Here is a 22,363-nt window from a genome sequence, read left to right on the forward strand (position 1 = left end):
ACAAACATTAGGCAGAGATGATACAACGATTTGGAGAGTCTTGAAAATGAAACGACTCGTGTACTGAGCAGCAGACATCAAACGGGTCGGCCAAGGTTGTCGACAGCAGTTTATGAAGGAAACATTTTGAGGGTTGTGAAGAAACTCCCACAAGACAACGGTCAGTGATGTCACCGCCAACATCCACAGGACAGGGGTGAAGGCAGTGGTGGGCGGTCAAGGCCATCAAGGCCAATCAAGAATTCATCATCATATTCTTCACATTGATGTGATATTATATCCTATATAGTCTTGAATTAGGCGGTTAGAGTTTTTATCCAATCAGAATTCAGCTAGCTCGTGTTGCCAGGCAGATTTCAGAATACAAGAAGCACACATTAAATGCCAGGAAATAAAAGATGCAATTTTTCTTATGCGATCTTAGAGTGTCCAGTGAGTTTCTGTACGTTGTGTCACATGACTTAAAAATGATCATGCAGTGTAACTGCACATTTGTATGACAATTCTTGATTTTGACGTCATATTAAAATGAGCTTGCATTCTCATGAGTAGAAAATGAAAGAGACAAACAAATTAGGGGGAGAAATGCAGACATTACGGCGATGGTGCACTTTTTATTTACAGAAATTCTTGAAATCGTAAGTCATCATTGCTGTCTGATCATTTGAAGAGTACTGCAAAAAAATATGTTTTGTTTGCAGAGCGGTAAAAATGACAAACGTAGCACATTAATCCGAACGTGCTGTTATTTTTCAGGAAGTGGTAAAGACAGGCGTGGCTGGGAGAGGCCCCTTCACACTTTCATCAGCACGCATCGGAGCGTGACCGCTAAGACGGAGAGCAAAAAAGCTTTGAGTCAGACAACCACAGACGACTCAATTCTGTCTGGCAGTGAAACGGTTAAACTTTTTTTTTTTTTTTCCCTCCTCCTGGCTGGTTGGTGGAGACCTGTGGGAAATTTCAACATGCTTGCTCGTTATGCTTGCACCTCATAAATGTATCTTCCCTTCGGATAGCGCTCTGGCGTGTCCGCCTAAGAGTGCCTCGTTGTTCGGGATCGTTTTGACAGCATTGTCGTCCGCATACTGAATGAGAAAGAGCGGAAGAAGACATTCGGCACATGCCGTAGTAAAAAAAAAAAAAAAATTATTTAAAGACAACGAAGACTTCAATCAACCATCATCAGGTTAAACCCGCTCTGTCATCATCAAGCAACCCCCCGTACTCTATTCCCTTGCTCTCACTTTTTTTCAGCACATGTAGCGGTGAAGCATTGCATGTGCACAACGATGATTACTGAGATTTTACTGCTTAAAAATAAGCTCTCATTCATGATATAGTGAAACGCGACGAGTCACTAACCTCACATCCTGTACTACATGCTGCAGGAAACGCGCAGTTTCCTGTCACCAATAGTTAGTGTGAAGCATGAATGTGTTCGTGTGTGTGTGTGAGTGTGTGTGTGTGTGAGAGACGATACTTGATCCTGCATCTTTGTGAGCAACACGACCACCTTGGAAGTGAGATTATTTGGAACTGAAAAACAAATACTTGAGAAATTAAGTGGGGAAATACATGCCAAGCCCAATACATTATGATTAAAAAAATAATAATTAAGAAGGGGAGCCACATGTAACACCTGAAATCCATTAATGTCGTTAAATGGTTCGCTGTCCCCCCCAATTGCGTCAATGAATTTTTCAGCAATCGGGTGATGTGGGAATTTTGCAAACTGTCATTGCAAAAAATGTGCTTGGTTGTCTACGTCCGCATTGCACAAATGTTCCCTGTGAAAATGGGCAAATAGTGCCGACATGCTGCGCGGAATAGAATACGTCATCTAAATATGACAAACGTGGCATGTTTGTCAGTAAAGACTACATAAATCAATTTTGCTATTATGCATGTGCACAGAGATGCAACAAACACACACACACACACACACGCACACACGCAGACTGCAATTTCTGAAGCAGCCACAAAATGTTATAGTGTACGCGCGTAGAAAGGGCGTGAGGCAGCGAGCATTTGTGAATCTGGGAATAGATTAAGTGACACTGACGCATATATTTGTTCGCAAACAGCATGCCAGTGATCTCCCCTCTTCCACCAGCCCATTCTGTTACAGCATTCGCCCATCTGTCCTCCTTTTCATTATGTGGAAAATATGAGCCTTTGCCTGGATCCAACTCACAGATTGACTCTGACTATTTATCAGTGACTTGAATGTCTTAAAAGAGTGCACATGTGCTGTCAAAATGTCTTCATTCGTCACATATTGTTGGTAAAACTACTCATGAGCCATGTAGCGTGTAGTTGTTTCCACAGGCAGTAAAATCCCAGGACAGAGCAATGACATCATTTTGTCTCTGATTAATGATTGTCGATGTGGGGGGATGAAAATTGCCAACGTTTTCTCTCCATGTCTCTCCCGGGCATTTGCAATAGACGTATGACAACAAAGCTTTAGTTGCAAGTTTGACTTCTTATGCCCACTGGTAACTTGCGACTCCATATAAATAAAAATAAAAAAATAAATATGTAAATATATAAATAAATATATATATATATATATATATATATATATATATATATAAATATATATATATATATATAGGTGTGATTGTGTGTGTGAATGGTTGTTTGTCTATGTGTGCTCTGCGATTGGCTGGCAACCGGTTCAGGGTGTACCCTGCCTCATGCCAAAAGACAGCTGGGATAGGCTCCAGCATGCCGCGACCCTCTCCACGCAGCTTGGATAATGGATGGCTATATATCTGTGTGTGTGTGTGTGTGTGTGTGTGTTTGCAGACATGTGCTTTTACTTTGGAAAATAACGATCACAATTTTATTTTCTGACAAGTTGCAGACCAAACTAGTAACTCAATCACAAACCATTTATGCTTGTGCACATTATTCTCTCAATGAAAAGCTCTTTTCCAAAACAAGACAAAAGACGAATTCGAAAAGATTTTATTTTGCCGTTCACTTTGTATAGACTCGCCTATTTTGTGTTTAAAATGTTCAGTCAGTTAGTTCTAAAAGCTGTGTTGCTGCGCATCGGAAATTGTTTTTCATTCGGTGTCACTGCTTATACAAGTAAACATGAAATGACGTGAAATTTAAAAAAAAAAAAAAAATAATCTTTTGCCTTTTTGGCAAATGTCTATGCGGGGGTGTGCGTGTCTGTGCGTGTGTGTATGTGTGTGTGTGAGTGACTCAACCTGAGTCATCGTTGTGCCTCCAGCACACACTGAGGCAATGAAAATGAATTTATGTGAATATATTTGTATAGAGAGTTTTTAGGACAAGAGGGGGGGGGGCTGCATGACCTTCCGAAAGAGTGCTTTTATCCAATCAGAATTCAGCTAGCTCGTGTTGCCAGGCAGGTTTCATAATACCAGTAGCTCGCACTATTCTTTCCGAGGCCTTCAGATCCAATCGTGCGGGCATTTGTTCAGTCAAAGTCAATGAGCTTTCGGATTTGATAGACAGTCGCGTTAGCCAATAAGATCACGAGTTAGTTACACGGAGCCTTCTTGCTGGCCTCACGCTGAAAGTGATGAACGCGTCTTGTGATTGGATACTCACTCATGAGGGGCTAGCGCTATGCGGAATCAACACACCCGAAGGTCGTAACTGGCGACCGCACGAAAACCTAAAATATATTCTTGCTTTTTTTAAACCACACTGGCAGAAGGAGGGAAAAGTGTAGATTTTATTGCAGATACACTCGCGACGGCCATTTTCATGACGGACCTTTCAAGAGAACACTCGCCCAGTAGTGCAAAAGTGTCTTTCTGTTAATTATTTCTCCAGTCGTGGCGTCATAATTCTACTCTTTATTCGAGTCGGACTATGTAGGACTTCACTGAAGGCCTACGTGTGAGTGAAATGCACGGCCGGCCACTGGATTCATGTAATAGTTGCATGATCAACCTTTTATTCCGATGAGCGTCCGAGCACGGCGCATTAGTATTGAGTCTGGACAAGAGCACGTTTTATGGCCTTTACTCCTTCACTAAAGCCCATTAAGTTGTCAGCTTGAAAGCGATTTGGAGCTCCGTCTGTGACTCAGGATGCTGCCTCGGAACTAGACGGAAAACCACCATCATTTTCTTGGGTTTGCCTGTTTTTCGGAGGGTCTGTCTGGAGTCTGGACTGGTGTGAAGAGGCAGACAGGAGAGGATTATTCCAGAAAGTTTCACAATTTGACCTTTTGTTGGAGGTTTGTTCATGAAAGACAGTGAAGACTGCATGTGCTATTCTCAAGTAGGAGATTTGTTATTTTGTGACTTTCAAAAACAATGAATTCATCAATTTGGACTAATACAAGCAGTGTCGTCGGACGTGGTTCTCATTTTCAGACAATTGGTCACGGTTGATTATTTAGAGGCTGCACACATGATAGACATTTGAAATTTACAACATCAACAACATTTAGCTGATCCCTCGAGGACTAAAAGCACCGTGCAAAGACCTTCAAAGATAGAGCGTCTGCAACTCAAAAGAGCTTATTTCAAACTGCCCCGGTGACTCACCACTCCTTCTCCCAGCTTTACGGGAAATGGAATGTGTTTCCAATTCTTCTGTTTTTTTTTTTTTGTTTTTTTTTAAACTCCCCTCCTCCTCCTCCTCCTTCGTCTTCTCCTCCTCCTTAGGTGGAGCAGAGGAAGGTCAGACAGCGGGTTAATGTTTGTCCGTCTGTGTGAATGTTGGTTTTCATGCGTCTGAAGTCTGTCGTCAAGACTTCTAGACTAAATGAACTGCGGGGAGGTTGAAAAGGACAACTTGAACATGTGCGAGTCTGAAACGGACATTTGAGAGGGACAAAAACTTGCGACGTGATCGTTAGTTCAGTTAAAACACAGGCACTTTGATTTTGTGTAATTATCCTACTTTTCTTACTAATTTTAAAAGATGAACGCTTTATAATTAGCATGTTAATAAGCTAACCTAGTTAGCGACAAACACGAGGGAACGTAGCCACATGTCAAATTATGCCTAGCAGCAACCCCCACACTAAATTAACATCTCATTAATTTAATCCATGATAGCCCAAAAATATGTCAAGAAACATGTTCTGAAGGAGCTTGATGTTTTTATCATACTGTACATTAGCCTATGGCACAGATTTGCTAAAGTTTCAACGAGATGCCAGGCAACAACAAGGATTCAGGGGGTGACATTTTAAAAATCAGTGAATGACGATAATGATGTCGCTAAAGCCTCTTAATTGTCCGTAACTGTAAATATGACGAGCGGATTTTCCGGAATTTAGGGCGCACCTGTATATAAGTTGCAACAACTGTTTTTTGGGGGGGGGGAACACTATGACATACAAGCCGCAGTTTACTATGTTGAAATTTTTTTTTTTGTTTACTGCAAGATTTATTTATTTATTTTTTTAAATGTATTTATTTTCTGAACTATAGAGCGCCCCCTACCGAAAAAAAAAAACACCAACAAAAAGCCGCACCGTTGTATTAGCCGCACGGTTCAAAATCAAGGAAAAAAGGAGCGGCTTATAGTCCGCAAAATACGGTAAATGCTTTTGTGTCCTGCGACTGGCTGGCGACCAATCCAGGGTTGTCCCCAGCCTCTCGCCTAAAGTTAACTGGGAAAGACTCCAGCTCACCAGAGACACTAATGAGGACAAGTGCTATAACAGAATTCAAGACGGATGAGCCGCAGTGGGGCCAAGCAGCTCACTGACGTTAACAAAACAAGAAGAAACGGAACAACCGTCTGCTGTTGATGTGATGATGTGATGGAATTTCCCTACAGTGGAACTGTAAGGCTTTATCATTGTCTTTCAACATGAAATATTAGCCAAGAGCGTGCACAATAGAGGAATATAAACGTAAACAAGACACGTACATAATGATGGTAATTTTGGAATGATAAAAACACTTGGTTAAAAACCGCAATAGCTGAAATTATCCATTAAAAATACATTTGTACGTATATTGAAGGTTTCGTATTAATAGCACGTTAATAACAATAGATGCCCCCCCGCACCGTGTTAACAGGTTAGCTATAATTAATGATCCTGTTCCATGGCAATAGAGCAACATATTCACTCATTTAATTGAAACAGCCCCCTTCAGTCCAGACTGGCTTCCTTGGAAACTCTTGCCGTATTTCTGTTTTTTCCATGCCGGGTTTTTCCAGGCTGAAGTACCTATTTTGGTCCGATAAATACAATGTTGTTTAGGGAGTCGGGGCTGAGCCGCGAGGCACCAATGAGATCACCTCTCAAGGTTCCTGAGCAGCAAAATAAGGCAGCAAGACAAGACAAGAAATGCCATGAGTTGAGGCAGAAAATTAGGGTTTGAGAAATTGACACGCTTCACCGGCTTCATGCTCGCCTGCGGCAAAGAATCGGGAGAGAACCTGTCCCGCAGCGTCTCAGAAATTTGGAAACATCAGTGAAGTAATATTTGTCATATTGCCAAGTCAAAAGAAGGAAATGTGTTTAATAGCTGCTGGAAGAAGGAACATATCTGAAAAATGCAATGATCATGATGTCTGGAGTGTGGATGAGGCCATGGGAGAACATAGCTCATGACTTCAGAGGTGTTTGAGATGGGGGGGGCTTGCCTCGATGCTTTGGAGGACAGGAACATCTTTCTTGAAGCCAAAATGTGCGCATGTCTGTCTTTTGCCACGGGCAAAGGTGCTTATCTGATGAGCTAGGGTTGTGTGTGCGTGCGTGCGTGCGTGTGTGATGCACACTCACGTGTCTCTGTCTGTCTTTGTGTCTGTGTAGCCTTAAAGAGGTTGCTGTTGTCTGCGGTCCCAGCCAGGTGTGGCAGCTGCCAGCCTCACCACCTGCACGAATACGAGACAACTGCAGCTGAACACAGCATGCACTGTGCCCTTCAGACCCGGCAATAAATACAGTAATGCTTCTGTTTCACTGTCTACATTTTAGAGGGCAGTGTTAAACATTTCAGTTTGATCAAGATTTGACACACACTCCACAATAACCCACAAAGAAGTCTCAGTTTGTGGGAGAAAACTGATGTCATATTTCCATCCACGAAACTTGATGCTACCAACGAAACACTGACCAGATGAGTTGAGCATATGAGAGCTAAAATCAAATCGCTGAGAAACCGGATTTTGACCTTTAAAGTCTCACAATTTTGACAGAAGGAGACATATTTATTTGTTCTATAGCTTTGCAAAACCAATCATTTTTAACTTTTGTAACACACATGATGCGCAAAAACCAAAAAAAAAATCGCGTGTTCTGAGTTCTTGCTCAAGATTCTGCTCACCACACCAGTTGCACAATCGCGACTGTCCTCCCCCAAACCGGATGTCTGTTGTAGTACCAAGACAGGCCTTTAAGCGGCAGCATGGTGCCAGAGAGCAAAAATAACACCCAGAAAACACAAAGAAGACAGGGAGGAAGAAGGATAAATGCTGTATCAAAATTCGCGGGAGGGGTCCTACGAAGAGCGAACTTTCGGCCGCATGACGTCACTTCCAGCGCGATCCGACCGCACGTGATTCACAAATTCACATTAGCACTGTCCAAATTCGCCACGATGAGAAAGAGTCTTTGAAGGCTTCGAAGGACCCAGCTTTTGAATTGTCGTTTGGGAATTTGAAAACGTGCGGTCGATTGTACCAGAAGTGACGTCACGCGGGCGAAAAACGTGGGCATTGCAGCACCCAGCCAACGAATTTGCACACAACCATAGAAATGGAAAAGACTAACTTTGAGATTTTCTGGGAATTACAAACACTTTTCCCATGTCATTTTTTCTATTGTGGTGAATGTCTTGTGAGACACAATTATATTTACTTCTTGATTTCTGTCCGACAAGTGCCAGCTTCAGGTTTCTTTCTATCTTGGCTATGGTTTTATTTCACATGACAAATCTGTAGCTTGGACCTTCCTGTGACAACCATTGTTCGCCATTCAGAGGTAATTTTATTCATACAATTGGTCATTTTCACCATTTTTGCTACTGAATATCGTTGAAGGTAAATGATTCACATTTAATCAATACATTGTGATGCAAACAGGAACAAATGAAAATTGATGTAGTGGCAGACAATTGATTGTATTGCCTGGTTTTCAGCCTGCGGCATAATAGTTCTTGTGGTTTGTCAGTCTGTCTCTGCCGTGTATCAATTATAGTGTCATCTAGAGCGTCAGAGCATTAGAGTTAAAAGGTAAGTCTGTGCCAGACTTTTTAAAAGTGGATATCTGGACACATTTTGCCTCTTACAGCAGCTCCGGTTAGGGCCACAAGAAAGAGATCGGAACATATAACTCCAGTTCTGAAGGTTTTGTACTGGCTCCCAATCAGCTGTAGAATCGATTTGAAAGTTGTGTCACTTGTCTATAAATCACTGAATGGTTTATGTCCTGAATACATTAAATAAATGGTTATTAAAAATAAACCAAGTAGGGTGTTGAGGTCAATTACATTGCACATTGAGTTACTTTGTGTATGAAATGCGCTACCGTATATACAACGTAGAAAATAAAGCTGCCTGGCCTTGCCTTAATGTTAGACTTTTTGACTGTGTACTATCTAATTACAAAATAAGAATTTACTGCTACCTCTCCAACTATGAAACTGTTTGGATGAGCATCATCCTTAAACGAGAAATAGGACACGTAATGAGAGAGTCCAGCATGAAAGCTGAATCAGAACTAAATAATATTCCTTACTTACTCTTGATCGTTAACCATTTTTAGATTTGGAGGGAACATATGACACACATTTTTCTCCCGCAAAATGAGATCAATACAAATACAACCGTGAGATCCCACTTGAACTGATTTGTGTTAGTGCCATAAGTAGATTTTGGTTCATTATAAATTTAATTATTTGTGCTCCATTGGAATAATTTTAATTGAACATTTATACATTGTTTGGGTTACATTTGATGCTTTATTTAATTGTATTTTTTACTGAAAGTACAGTTATTAGGAATATGAAAGTATCTACGCTCCATAAAGTTGTCCTACTTTTGGGCTGCCGTAAAGCGCAAGTAAGAGTGGAAAAGTTTGGTGTTGATGTAAACTTGATTAGGGAGACGCGCAGGTCATGGAGCAACATTTTTTTCGACCGTGCGATCGACCTTGTTTTGTAATCATTTGTTTTAAAGTGAAATTAAAGCGAAGCCTTTTTTTGTTCAACTACAACGGCGTCGTTCATTTTGATATTGTCGTTGCTGGACTGAATATACCGATATAATGATTCGAAATTGTGGCTCTTCTTGTGCAGTTATCATCCGTATCTTTTATAGATTTGATTACCCAGTTGTCGCAGAGACGAGCTGATTATAAACAGGAGTTATCACCATATATTAATTTCTTTATTGGTTTATTGTGAGTTCACACAAAGCTCATATGTTTGCGTGTGCGAGTGTGCGGCCACGTGCAGCTGGAGCTCCTTAAAGCATGTGGGCGGTGGGAGTTGTGCAGTAAAATGAGGTCATCATCGCCGCTGATTTACGTGACACACGCCATTACTTACACTCCCGTGACTTCGGCCATGTCTCCACTGACAGCATGAATAATACATGTCCCCGCCAAAACATCAGCTACTTTAAAAAGTTGACTTCATCATTACTGACCCAAGTCATCCTGTGTTTTCATCTCCAGGCGTCGTCGTCGTCGTCGTCGTCGTCGCCTGCCGCTTTCCATCCAGTTCAACAAGTTTGTCCTTTCTATCAGTTGTGGAATTGCGCAACAGGAAGTGGGAAGGAGTGTGCGCGCAATATGCGTGTGTGCGTGTTTCACATGACGTGTCATGATTTAATTTACAAAAGCAATTAATATGTACGGATCATTCTAACCTGTGAATGTGTCGCCATAGTAGATGGCTCTTCCGTGACTCATTCACACAATTTTTTTTTTTTTACGTTTTCACTTTCATCGTATTGTGTGACATGTCGGAAAGCTTCACGCAGATAAGAAAGCCAGGGAGTAGGAAATGGATTATTTTTTATTATTTTGTGGTCCATATCATTGTTTTCCAACTAGTTTACCATTTTCGATCTTCAGGTTTGCTTTGGGAAATTGTCCAATTTCAATCAACTGGTCCAAAAATTATTAATTGACTACAAACTCTGTAAATTTGTTTATGCAAAGTGTTGAGAAGAAAAACAATAAACTATCTTCCACTGGTAATAAACCAGTGTATCCACATTTTTGACATATTTGTTTGGTGACGTTCAGAGACTTTTTTTTTTTTCACGAGTAGAATATGTCTTTTGGTGCAGTAAAGGTTGTGAACATGAATCAGTTAAAATGAAAAATCAGTTTTTGAGCACTACTCGAGTGGACAGTTAATTATGAAGTTGCTGTCGTATAATTACGTCATACTGAATTAATGTCAATTAGTGGAGCAGCAACGTTTTTTTTTTTTGTTTTTTTTTGATGAGTCAAAAGTTCAGAAGTTCAGATTTAATTTCACGGTATTTCCTAAAAACAACTCACAATACAGCACCGTTTGTTTGAAGGCACCTACAGATTTTTGGCTTTGGGTTTCACCTGTGAAAACTGAATTTGCTGTAAATCAAATATAAAGACCAGAACCTGTCTATGAAAAGAAAGGGAAAACCAATTTGGGCTATTGCACAAACATTGGGCAATACTACAATTTGGAAACGACTTTTGATGTCAGAAACATTATGTGCGCTCAAAACATCAAAAACAACAGAGGTGATGGTATCACAATCCACTTTTTGAAGATTTCCAGAGAAGAATCAAACACAAGATGCAAAGCGCTCATGAATAAAAAGAATCAGAAGGCCAGATTGGGTTTTGCAAACTCATTTTATGTGGGCAAAATATGTGCGTCAACTTCCTGTTTCTAGCACATTTTCTCCACCTTTAACAACTTTGAGATATGAGAAATTGACATTTGTTGCCTATCCCCCCCTTCTACAATGAATTGAAAAATTGCTGAACAAACACTTACTGGCTTCTGATTTCAAAATTGGCTTTGCATCAATTTGTTGTGTGTATGTGATAACGTACGATGATCAGTCATAATGGCCCTTTGAGGGGAAACTATCACTACGACGTGGCCCGCCCACAAAAATGAGTTTGACACCCCTGCAGTAGGTCATCACACTGTAGCGTGGACAGGGAGTAATTTTGTACACACTGACGAGAACAACAATAATCCACCCGAGATTAATTACTCATGGATGGATGCTCGATCTCATCCCAGATGTTCTTTTGACAGCCATCCGCACATTTTGCCCCCCTAAGAAGCTCTAAGCCAAGCTGGCGACCTCCAAAGGAAGGTCACTCAGGTCAATGCTGAATGGGCAAGAGCGAAGGGGGCAGAGCGGAGGAGACACGAGGAGGAATGAGGGGGGGGGGCAATGGGCCGGAGGACGCAGGACAGACGGTACTGTCACGATCCATCAGGGAGCCCCCCCCAGTGACATGGAAACAGACAAGAAAATAAGAATAATGGGACAAGAGGTTATAGCTGGGAGTCGGCTCTTAACTAGTCAACCCTCCAGCAAGCACACGCACACGCACAGATGTGCCGTGATTTATTTATTTCGATTTGAACAACCTAAAGATCCTTTTTGTACATCATTTGAAAACTTAATCTGCTCAGTCGGTCATCTTTGTCATGATGGCTATTTGTATTACAGGACAACCTCTTTTATCAGATTGGGGATCAAAAATTGTTGCTTCGGACGGTACGCATGGAGCCGAGCAGCTTTATGTAAGGTCATCCATACTGATTACAAAAATGTAACAATTTGGAGAATTGCTACTCATTTAATCCGTATTTTTAAAACAGTTGGGTGGATGGAAAAATATTCTGATACGATAACTTTAGTTTAAATGAAATATCCGGCATAGAAAGCCACACTTGGCTTGGGAGGTTATCTAAAATTATTAATTTTTTTTTTTAGATATTCACTTTTAAATGATGTACAAACCCAGATATGATAACGCTTTATCGATCCGAAATTTACTGTTTGGAAAAACAACAAGCTTTTATCCAATAAACCAGAAAATTTACAGAAATGTATTCGTGTTGTCCAAAATATACACTAATTGACAGAAAGTGTTAAAATGTTTTGGCTGACACTTTCCGAACAGTATCAACCTTAGAATCATCTTTAAATTGGATTTACTCGGATGCAAATGTCGCAAGTGAGACAAATCGAGAGGCAGTTTCAAAAGCGCACATCAGAACAGAGCCAGAGATCCCTCCTATATTTAAAGTGTGCTCCACCTTGGCCTCAGCGCAAAACTGCAAATTACATGCCCAGGTTGGATAATAACTTGCCGTGCGTCCAAGTTAGTCTGCACGTTTTGCAAATTGGAACAAACATGTTTTGTTGCTCGTGGCCACACGAACACAGACGGTGACATCAGGTGTGGTATTGGACGCAGGTATTTATTCAGATGGATTCATTGAATGACAGCTCATCTTAAAATTAATTCCTTGGCGGAATTTAGAAATAAACATCACGTTTATTTTTCGAGATTTTTTCTGCGGTTATTTGTGATGACAATAAAAAAAAAAAGAAAAAAGCCATTTTTCATGACTAAGTCTTCTCCAGTTCAACGTTTTTAGAGAATGTCCTGGATCATCATTAGAGTACCCAGCTCGTGTCATTTATTGCCAGATAATCCCCTTCCAACAAATATAAATTCAAGAAAAACATTGAGTTTATATGTTTGTAAAACGCCCGCAGTGAACATTTCAAAGACTCCTCCTCAACTCCACCCCCATCTTAACCGAGCCAAAAAGTAAAGCTCCATTAGGCGCCCAGTGGTGTGTAATTAGATTTCAAAATGAGAAGAGAGTTTTGTTGTTAAATATAACTGGGTACATCATTATATAATCAGAGGGGGGATGGGGGGGGGTCGGTGCCAACTCATCGTGAGGATAAATCTTTGAGGAACGTCTTTACCCGTCAATCCACAAACGATGCAGTTAAATACGACAAGACGTCGGCCATGAGTGCAAACGCATCAATTAGAATTCGAGGGATGAAATGTTGCACTTGCAACAATGACTCAAAGCGTCATCGGCTTTTTTTTTTGGATAAACTTTTGGAATCTTCATTCATACTGATAAGTTGAGCTCGTTAAACCAGCAGCATGTTCAGCGCGCGGCCGAGAGACACAATCAGACGCGCAAAGAACCAGACTGACAGGTCCTTTTACGTACAAGGAGAACTTCTTCGGAACTCAAGTTGTGTAAGACAGGGAGTGGCCTTAACACACGCTCACACGTACGCGGCTGAAGAAATACATGTGAGAGGAGAAGGCTTTCAATCAGTGTACCGTCGTCAATATTGACTTGACTTGTCACATATTTGTTGAGTTGAAAGTGTCGCTTCGATCCTGTTATTTTGAAACGCACAGCCTTGGGTACAACTTTGTGTGTGTGCGTGAGTGCCTTTCACCAGACTAATGCGATTAATAGGAAATATTCCTATCATATGTTCAAGGTTTTAAAGGGGAAGTCAACCCAAACATTTTTGTGTTTGTGTTGCGGCCTCTCAGTCTGTGTTCAGTAAACAGCGCTGCTTTTACGAGACGTCGATTCCGAGAACTGTTTCTCTTCTTCACACTTCTCTCTCTCTTTTTTTTTTTTTTTTTTTGCTGCAGCAACAATAAAAACAGCAACTGAGAGGCATGGCTAAAAAAAGTGAGATGTGCAAACACCCCCCCCCCACACACACACACACACAGTTGATAAAGATTTCAATCAGTTTGGCTGAGTTGAACATGAAATGAGATGCATCGCTGATCTCAGTGTTCTAGTTTCAGGAGAAACACACACACATTCACACACCCCGTTCTTTGAAAATACTCCTCCACATTTGTGTTTTCGCACTTAATGGGAAAGACAAAACCACATTTCTGAAATCAGCTCAACGACTGGAATGGGTTGACCTTGCTAGAAATGTTTCTCGGGGAGGGGAAATTGAGAAATCTTAAGTAGTTCTGTATTTCTCATGAGCGCTCATGTGTGATCTGTAATTTATTTGTTTCCGTTTACTGACTCTATACAGCCATGAGTCCAAAAAAAGATATTTATATTATAGATTTCTGTCAGTCATGGATTTTTGCAGAAACAGAAACAAACGTCTTTTCAAACCAATAAAAAAAATAATAAAATAATCGTAATGTAAGCAAATATTTTTATTTTTATTTTTTATTCTTTCAGGGCTAAATACTAAATTGTATTCCATCATAGATGCCCACTTCCTTAATAGGCATGCTTATCTGTGCAATGATCAACAGATACATTTTCTCTGTGGAAAAAAACTTTTTTTGTTATGCAAGTCATTAAAGAAAATCAAAACAAAATAGTCTGTTATTCTAATATTTTACATTATATTTTTTATTTCAGAATATATTTTTTCTATATAACAATTCATTGACTTTATCAAGTACATTTAAAAAAAATACTATATGCAAATTCCATTCATCCATTCATGAATCGCTTTTTAAAAATGTATTATTATTAAAAAAAAAAAATCTATTTATTTGAGTATAATTGTTAATTTGAGGGCACTTTTGTTACATTTTAACATCCAGCCATTGTGCTAATTGCATTGTGTTATGGCGTTTGTAGCCACTAATCCGCAGGCCACCGAACGGCTGGCCAACGGTGAAAATGTCCAAGTCAGCAGGATGGCATCTCTGTACAGAGCTGACCCAGACCGTCAAACTCGACACACCACCAAACCCTGCAGACGTCACATTTTTTTTTGTTTCTGCCAACAACAAAGCCGCTGAAAAAAAACATCCACAGCAAAAAAAAGTTCAATCTGGAACAAGTTTCACTTTTTTTTTTTTCCATTTGTAATCAAGTTGAATTGGAGAGTGATGACAACCAGGAAGGATGCCAATCAGTGTGACACCAGCATGGTAGAGGTGCGTTTAGGTCTGATGTGGCTTCTCTGTTCTATTTGTCTTGGTTAAGTGAAAGATTGTGATTGGACAGAATTGTCAGGGAAAACCATCAACGACACAGTGGGAACGAGAGGAGGAACTTCTCCTGACAGCCTGGAAAAGCATGGTTGGTTACAGGAACACGATCATCATGCTTCATTTTGTAAGCTAATTTGTTAGCCAATCTATGGAATTTTGCATTGATTATCATTAAGATGCCATTTCTTTCAGTTTGATTAGATGTATGAGTAATGTTATTTATTTTGTGCTAGTTTTACAGAAAATTGCGAGCACAAGTGAACTGTTTTGAAATGCTCATTATCTGCAAAACTGCACACCACACGCTCAGGGCAGGGCAGTAAAGTAATGTCAGGCTGATAAAGTGGTATCTTTGTAGGAGTATAGGGGACATTGTTATGAGTACAGTATAACGGATTGATTCCGTTATTGCGATTGGCACATCCCTAATTAAGATTCTGAGTTAAGATTCTGAGCTAACTGAGAGTTCGACCACAATCTCTGATTTACGAGTTGGTTCGGGTTAATACATGTCGCTGCTTTTTATGCCAGTCAAAATCTCAAGTGTGGTTAAAGCAGAGTAGAAAGGGAAATGTCTGCTTTCAGATGAAACAAGTACAAAAAAAAGGTTGTCAAAAAAATAAAATACAGAAATTACAGATACCTGATGACTGTATCATAACAATAAGAAAGTATTTGGATTCAGTCACTGCCCACTGGTGGCGATAAAAAAAAAATGCTGTAAAATAAGGACACCAAATATTGAAATGAAGTTTTGTATGACTCGGACTTGATGTTGCTCTTTGCAGTCTTCTGCTTTACAGCAGCAGACTTTGGGTGAGGACCCCAAAGCTCCAGGTCCATCCCAGTCCTTCCTTTCCAGGCAGAGGCAATCATCCCGCAGTCGGAGGGTATTGCAACCGCGGTAAAAGATTTCTTCTTCCTCTTGGTGAGCATGGACATTTTTGTTCTTGTGGACGCTATAGAAATCAAAGACAATCTGTTCTTTTTTTTTTTTTTTGAATATACATTTATTTCCTTTGTACTGCGGTTCATTTAATGTGGTGTTGTCGCCCTCTGCTGGCAAATGATGTAATTTATCTTCCTCTGGTCTGTTGTGATGAGTACACAACAGTTTATTCTTTAAAAAAAAAAAAAAGCTGCTATAAAATGTATCGTATGAAATGAGGCAATATAATATTCCATGTCAACCGTGTAGGTTTATTCACTTTAATCATTGATTATTTGCAAACTGTAAAAAACACACTATTGAAATATTTCTACTGTATGTAACATGCCCTCTTCAGTGTCATAAAATAACCATCAGTCTCATTGCATTACAGTAAAGAGGTAGTTATTTGAAAATGTTTAGTTCAAAAAGTGCTTATTCACATCAGCCATATCATAATGTGTTTTCTGTCGTTTAACAAGAGACAAGCTGTCACACCGGCGCAAACTGATACAGAGATTAATAACGTGTTGTCTCTTAGCACCAAATATGGTCTGTTTTTTTGATCATTAATGCAATAAACATATAAAAACATATAAACACTAGTGTATTGCAAATAATAAATGTTATGATGATGAGGCCAATTTGAGAATGGAAATGTGACATTTGTTTACTCTACCATAGTGCAAAGAATAAGATCATTTCAAAGATTGAAGATTTTTTCATTTTCGATTCAAAGTTCGCACGACAAACTGGTCGTCCCAGTCAGCTCTGATCCCATGCTGACACTCCGGAAGCGTTGAGGCTCGAAAGATGACACGGTGTGGAAGGATATTTTGTGTTGACCTAAACAAGGAGGAATGAAGGGCACGGCTTTGTGGTGGTTGATAGCAGGCTGCGAGCTGCAGTGCTCCAGACTGGAGTGGGAAGTCGGGCGAAATGGGAAAGGAGAGGGCTGAGGGAAGGTGACGCCGATAGCGGAGGCCGGTCGAGTCTCTCTCGAGTCGTGGGGTGGAGGAGGAAGGCGTACCGCAGGAGATGGGATCGCTGCTTTCTCCTCTTCCTGCTGTCTTGTGTGGCCACTTTCAACTCCACTCCCGGACGTGTCAATTTCCTCGACGTCCTGGCCGATGCGGGCGTGCCCCCCCCGTGGCTTCTCCTGCTCGGCGCCAAACTGAATCTCAAGCAGAGGCACTCTGGTGTTCTTCTCCTCCCTGAAACTACAAACGGTGCTCTGGGTGTCCTGCCCCAGCCCGGATGGCAACGAGCCACCTTTCCCTATTTTACAACTTTCACTGTCGTCGTCATCGCTGATGCACTGGTCGATGCTGGGGGAGTGATAAAGTCTCTGGAGCTGGGCCGAGGTGCGTCGCAGGGCTCCGCTCATGAAGCCGGTGTGGGAGGGGGCCGCGTTAAGGAGCCGGTTGAAGAGAGCCATGTTGGGGTGACGGCTCACCGACTCTTCCGTGTTCTCAGCAATCTCTTCCAGAGGCTGGAAGTGCATCTCCTCTTTGGGAATCCTACACGATCACACACAGGCAGTTGTGTCTTTTTTTTTTTTTTTTGAGAATCACACATTTCACTAACCGTGTTGTTTGGGCAATTTTTTATCAGGTCTTGACAATGTTTTTCTTACGAGACCTTCAGAAGTGGTAAAAGTACTTACTGTACACTTTGTTCTTATCGTAAGAAGAATCACAGCCAGTAAAAAAAAAAAATGGTTAAATTGGAAATATTTAAATTTAAATTAAAAAAAAAATCCTATCATGACCAAGTGTCCCAATACTTTAGTCAATATATTCAAATGATATTTTTCCATTGTGAGAAGATCCCAAATGAAATGCCCAAGTCACAAATTGAATGCACAGACAATACAAGACTCACGCCATGTCAAACGTCGACCCTTGGAAGGAAGGTTTGCGCAGGACGAAGAGAGTTGCAGCTGTGTAGGGTGGTCTCGGGTTGGAGTCGTTCCAGTAGCGATCTCGTTCCATCATCGGCAGATCTCCGTACATCTCATCCACTGCCATCATGGACACCTGCCGGGTCAAAGAATCACGCATGTATAGATTGACAGTGAAAAGGAAATAAAAATGAAATTAAAATGTTTGGTTGTCACTATTTTTCCTGACTTCTGATTTCAAATTCCAATTTCTGTCTGTTTTTTTTTTATTATTTATTTATTGTCATTGCAGCCGACTGAGGGAAACTAGCAGCGATGTGGCGCATGATGATGATGATGATACGGCAACAATGACAGTAATCTATATTTCTGTATGATGCCATGCAATTCTATTCCACTGTCGGTGACAACAACTCCAATAAATGCAAATAAGGTCAATAATTGCAGCTGTGTCTCAAATGCCATTAGATTCTGAACTCATTGATTGTTGAGTTTAAACATAGTGATACGATTGTAAACGCAGGAGCGAAAATGGAAAAAAGAAGAGAAGAATCGACCAACCTGGAAATTTCTGTCAATCAACCAGTTGCTCTCAAAGTCATCGTCGTCTTCTCCAAAAGGGTTGATCAGCTGCTCTGCAACCTTAAGGAAGAGAAACATTTCGGAAACGCCGTAAAAAGCCAACGAGTGGAGATGATTTTATTTCACAAATTCAAAGTTAACCGCCGCTGACCTTGAGCCAACCGGCATAAAAGAAAAACTGCAGCAGGGTGAAGATGGGCACGTAGAGGTCAAGGTCGTGGCCTGGATAACCTTGATTAGGATCGAGGAACTGGCGACCAATCAGACATACCAGGAAAAAACTGTACACGGCTAAAGTCACGACCTGCGGGACAGAAGGGAACAAGTTACATTAGCATGTGAATTTAAATGTTGTAAAAAAATAATAATAATAATAAAGTGACTGTCCAGAAGAGACGCATCATGTCTGCTTACCTGAGTATAAACCAGCGGGACGCTGATCATGTCATAATGAAACAGCATTCCGCATTTTCCCCTGAACGCATTCAGCTCCTGCTTGACAAACAGTCACGATGAGATCGCATCCCAACGTGAAGCCACTACGTGTGTTTTTTTATGATGTCACACCTCCAGCAGCAGTTTGAGCGTGTGATCGTCTTTGATGCGGCCTTCGCAGCGGGCCACGGCAGCCAGGTTGGTGAACCACACGCAAGGGATCCAGTATTTGTTGTAAGGAGAATGGAGGCCTTCAAATTTCTTCCGCTCCTCTCTGCTCATAAAACCTGCGCAGTTTTGAATTGCTTATATAAACTGTTTTCAAATTGCAAGTCGCCAGACACTCACCAGCTTCCACCACGTGGTCCATGGTGGGGAAACGCTTGAAGACGGCTGTGCTGACAGATCTGAGGATGAGCAGGGCTGACAGACTCGCGTAGCGCATCATGGTGCGTCTGAGCAGGCGGCCTCGCTCGTCACTGCCCTGGAGGCCGCCCGAGAGGACACACATGAGCCGATCGGGAAGCGGGATGCTTGTGTACTGGCTCCACCAGCGGTTCACCACCAGGGTCACGTAGAAACCTGCTCATAGCGTTTCAGAGGAAATGCGAGCCAAGGGTCAACTGTGTTGCTGGCAGGGCTGGACGAAAGCACAAGATGAAGCGCTACCGAGGGTAGAGAGCTCCCTAAATGACATCATTTTCAATCGATGAATCAAGTTTGTTTAAGCAATACTTTCATTCAGTGGCGGGCGGTCGAGGCCTTCAAGGCCTTCTCTGGTGGCTTAACACAATCAAGGGAAAAAATCATATTCTCATTGATTGATGGAGATTTTTAGGTGAGAGTTTTTATCCAATCAGAGTTCAGCTAGCTCATGTTGCCAGGCAGGTTTCACAATACCAGTAGCTCGCACTATTCTTTCCGAGGCCTTCAGATACAATCTCGCGAGCATCTGTTCTGTCAAAGTCGATCGGCTTTCAGATTTGATACACGGTCGCGATAGCCAATCAGATCCCGAGTTGATGACAGTAAGGCCTTCTATCATCATCCCACATACGGATGAGAACTTAAAATGAACTGAGAGTGATTGGTCTACATGTGACCTGCAATTGATCAATTGTCAGCTGAACATTTGATCGCAGACAGGAGTTGGAATCCAAATAGAGCATCCGAGCTTGTACAGCTGGTATTAATTGCCACTTACCCAGTACGAAAGACATTGGGATGAGACTGGCATAGTGGTTGCAGTAAATTGCCAGCTTTTCAAAATACCTCTTCTGATCATCAGGCAGCAAAAATCTATCAGAAAACAATGATCATTAGAAAGCTAACCTTCCAATTGCGACTTGAAGAATTACGGATACGTACTCCGGTACGCATTCTTACCTGTATGTGATACTGATGGCCGTATACATGGCAAAAAAAGCCAGGAACTCCTTATACAACACCTTGTAGATACTTCCTTTCCAAGCCAAAAGCAGCTTGGAGAAGCCGCAGAAGCGAGCGTTTGCAACTCTGGCCGTGTAGGTGACAGTCATTGTTACCAGCATGCACCGGCTCAGGAGAAACAATATAGTGAAGCTTTGAGTCACTTCACTAATATCTGAATGTATAACACACACAGAATAGGATAAAGTGGTGGTTCAAAATGAGAAAATGCCTAAAAAGTATATTCTTTATGACAGGTATAAGCCACTGTAACATTATTCAGTTTCAACATTAACTGTGCAGTTAACGGAGATAAAACAACCAACAATCCATCTATCCATTATATCTTGGTATGGTTTTTACTAATTTCGCTAGCTTTTGTCGCAAGACAATTAGCATATTGTAAGCAGTTGATAGACAGGTGCGATAGCCAATCAAATCACGAGGTGGTTACAGTCAGCCTTCTCGCTTGCCTTACGCTTAAAGTGATCAACGCGTCTTGTGATTGGATACTCACTTGTGAGCGGGCAGCGCTATGCGGAATCAACACACCTGGAAGACGTAACTGGCGACTGTTAGAAAATCTAAACTATATTCTTGCTTTTTTAAACCACAATGGCGGGAGGAGGGAAAAGTGTGGATTTCATTGCTGATACTGTGCGAGGCCATTTTCAAGACGGACCTTTCAAGGGAAGCTAAGTTGTCCAACGCTCACTCAGTAGTAAGTGTCTTTCTGTATATTATTTGTCCAGCTGTGGTGTCATAAATGATGCTAATATGAGGGGGATTTATTCCAAGTCGGACTAAGTGTTTCTTCACTGTGCCCGCCAATGTGTCACCCACCATTTTTTTTTTCTTTCATCTTTGGAGCCCGGTCCAAAGTGGCCCGAGAACCAATACCGGGCCGCGGCCCAGTGGTTGGGGACCACTGGGATAGAGGACACTGTACAGTACATCTGTTAATAATGCTTTTGTTGTCATTAATTGAAACAAATCCCAATTTTAACCCATTAGATAATTATTATACTTTATACTTTACTTATATTTTCTTGTGATTGGCTGGCGATGAGTACCGAGTGCACCCCAACTCCAATTCAAAGTCATCTGTGATAGGTTTGAGCTTATTTAGGAGTCAGACCAAACTGAGGACAAACGCTGAATAGAAAATGGATCCTTTACTATTATTGTAAATTAGTGGTTTACAAATTGATCATGTTTGATGTCTGTTCCTTGGCTAAATTAGGTCACCACATTCCAACTAACTAGAAACGTGTGGAGTCCGATACAGGGCAGTTACACCACTCCAACCATTGTTTAAACAAATTCAAAATTAAAACAAACTTACATGCACTTTACGGTATCACATTTACTGTTAATTTTGCATAAAAATGCATCATTGCAGTATTTCTTTTTAATCATGATTTTGGTTTCTGGTTTAAATTTTTAGCATGTGATCATTTTAGTTTCGGTGTAATGTATCACATTTCCATATGAGCTCAACGGAAATATCTTACCTTTTACAGTCTAGAAGTGCTAATTACTCATTTCGGTACGAAGTGGTCCACGGGAAACGCAGCTTGTGTTCACATGGTGGTTAAAAGTCCTCTGTGACCGTGTATGAGCCCCAGTGGTGTTTTTGGCTCAAGAGCACACGACCCTGACGTCCCCCGGCGTCTACGTGGCGCTAATCCCCAGAGCCTCCTTGGTGCGTCCAGTGGTCAGTGCACCCCGGGGTAAATCCCCAAATGGAGGAGTACGAGCAGCTCGTTAACGCGGTTCCCGACCGGGAGGGAGCGGCTGGATGATGGAGCACAAGCGACAGGCCGTAACTACCAAACTGGACTGGAGGAAATTATAAAAGCCGAGCAAGTGGAAGTTAAAAAAAACATTTTGTGTGGAATTTGACCAAAAACAAACAAAAAACAATGGAAACATACCGCTGAGCCTACAAAGCATGTGGATGTAAATTAGAATGATGACCATCTTTCATTTAAAAAGAAATGATTCCTTTTTAAGCACCCCCCTCCGTGTTTCTTGTGTTTTGCTGCAGAGCTCAGATGTGAAAGGTTAACTGCGGCTTCATGCTTGGTCAAAGTCAATCCAAAGGATGTGCTTGCTTATA

At 41.3% G+C, this 22,363-nt stretch overlaps 1 protein-coding gene and 1 long non-coding RNA gene across 2 annotated transcripts; one reads left to right on the forward strand and one right to left on the reverse strand.

Moving 5' to 3' along the window:
* The first annotated feature begins 14,681 nt into the window (after positions 1-14,681).
* LOC148332570 (uncharacterized) lies at positions 14,682-18,235 on the forward strand. The gene is made up of 4 exons (XR_015844667.1): positions 14,682-14,908; positions 14,979-15,053; positions 15,754-15,893; positions 18,089-18,235. It is a non-coding gene; the product is annotated as an uncharacterized LOC148332570 (long non-coding RNA).
* Positions 16,064-22,251, reverse strand: best2 (bestrophin 2). The gene is made up of 10 exons (XM_088303126.1): positions 21,756-22,251; positions 20,200-20,416; positions 20,018-20,112; positions 19,162-19,395; positions 18,946-19,100; positions 18,793-18,870; positions 18,530-18,682; positions 18,358-18,438; positions 17,778-17,932; positions 16,064-17,413 (listed from the first exon to the last, which is right to left on the reverse strand). The coding sequence occupies exons 2-10, from the start codon at positions 20,361-20,363 to the stop codon at positions 16,627-16,629; spliced, it is 1,902 nt and encodes a 633-aa protein (XP_088159252.1). The 5' UTR covers positions 20,364-20,416; positions 21,756-22,251; the 3' UTR covers positions 16,064-16,626.
* Positions 22,252-22,363: the final 112 nt, after the last annotated feature.

The sequence above is a fragment of the Idiotropiscis lumnitzeri genome, chromosome 8 (assembly GCF_059441095.1).
Source record: "Idiotropiscis lumnitzeri isolate Australia: NSW breed Sydney's pygmy pipehorse chromosome 8, RoL_Ilum_1.0, whole genome shotgun sequence".
Taxonomy (NCBI): Eukaryota; Metazoa; Chordata; class Actinopteri; order Syngnathiformes; family Syngnathidae; genus Idiotropiscis; species Idiotropiscis lumnitzeri.

Coding starts and splice junctions, on each gene's coding strand:
- best2 (XM_088303126.1), bottom strand. CDS start 20,363: ATGCTGGTAACAATGACTGTCACCTACACGGCCAGAGTTGCAAACGCT. Junction 18,871..18,945: donor CGCTCAAACTGCTGCTGGAG/GTGTGACATCAT, acceptor TTTGTCAAGCAG/GAGCTGAATGCGTTCAGGGG. Junction 18,439..18,529: donor TTTATGCCGGTTGGCTCAAG/GTCAGCGGCGGT, acceptor CTCTTCCTTAAG/GTTGCAGAGCAGCTGATCAA.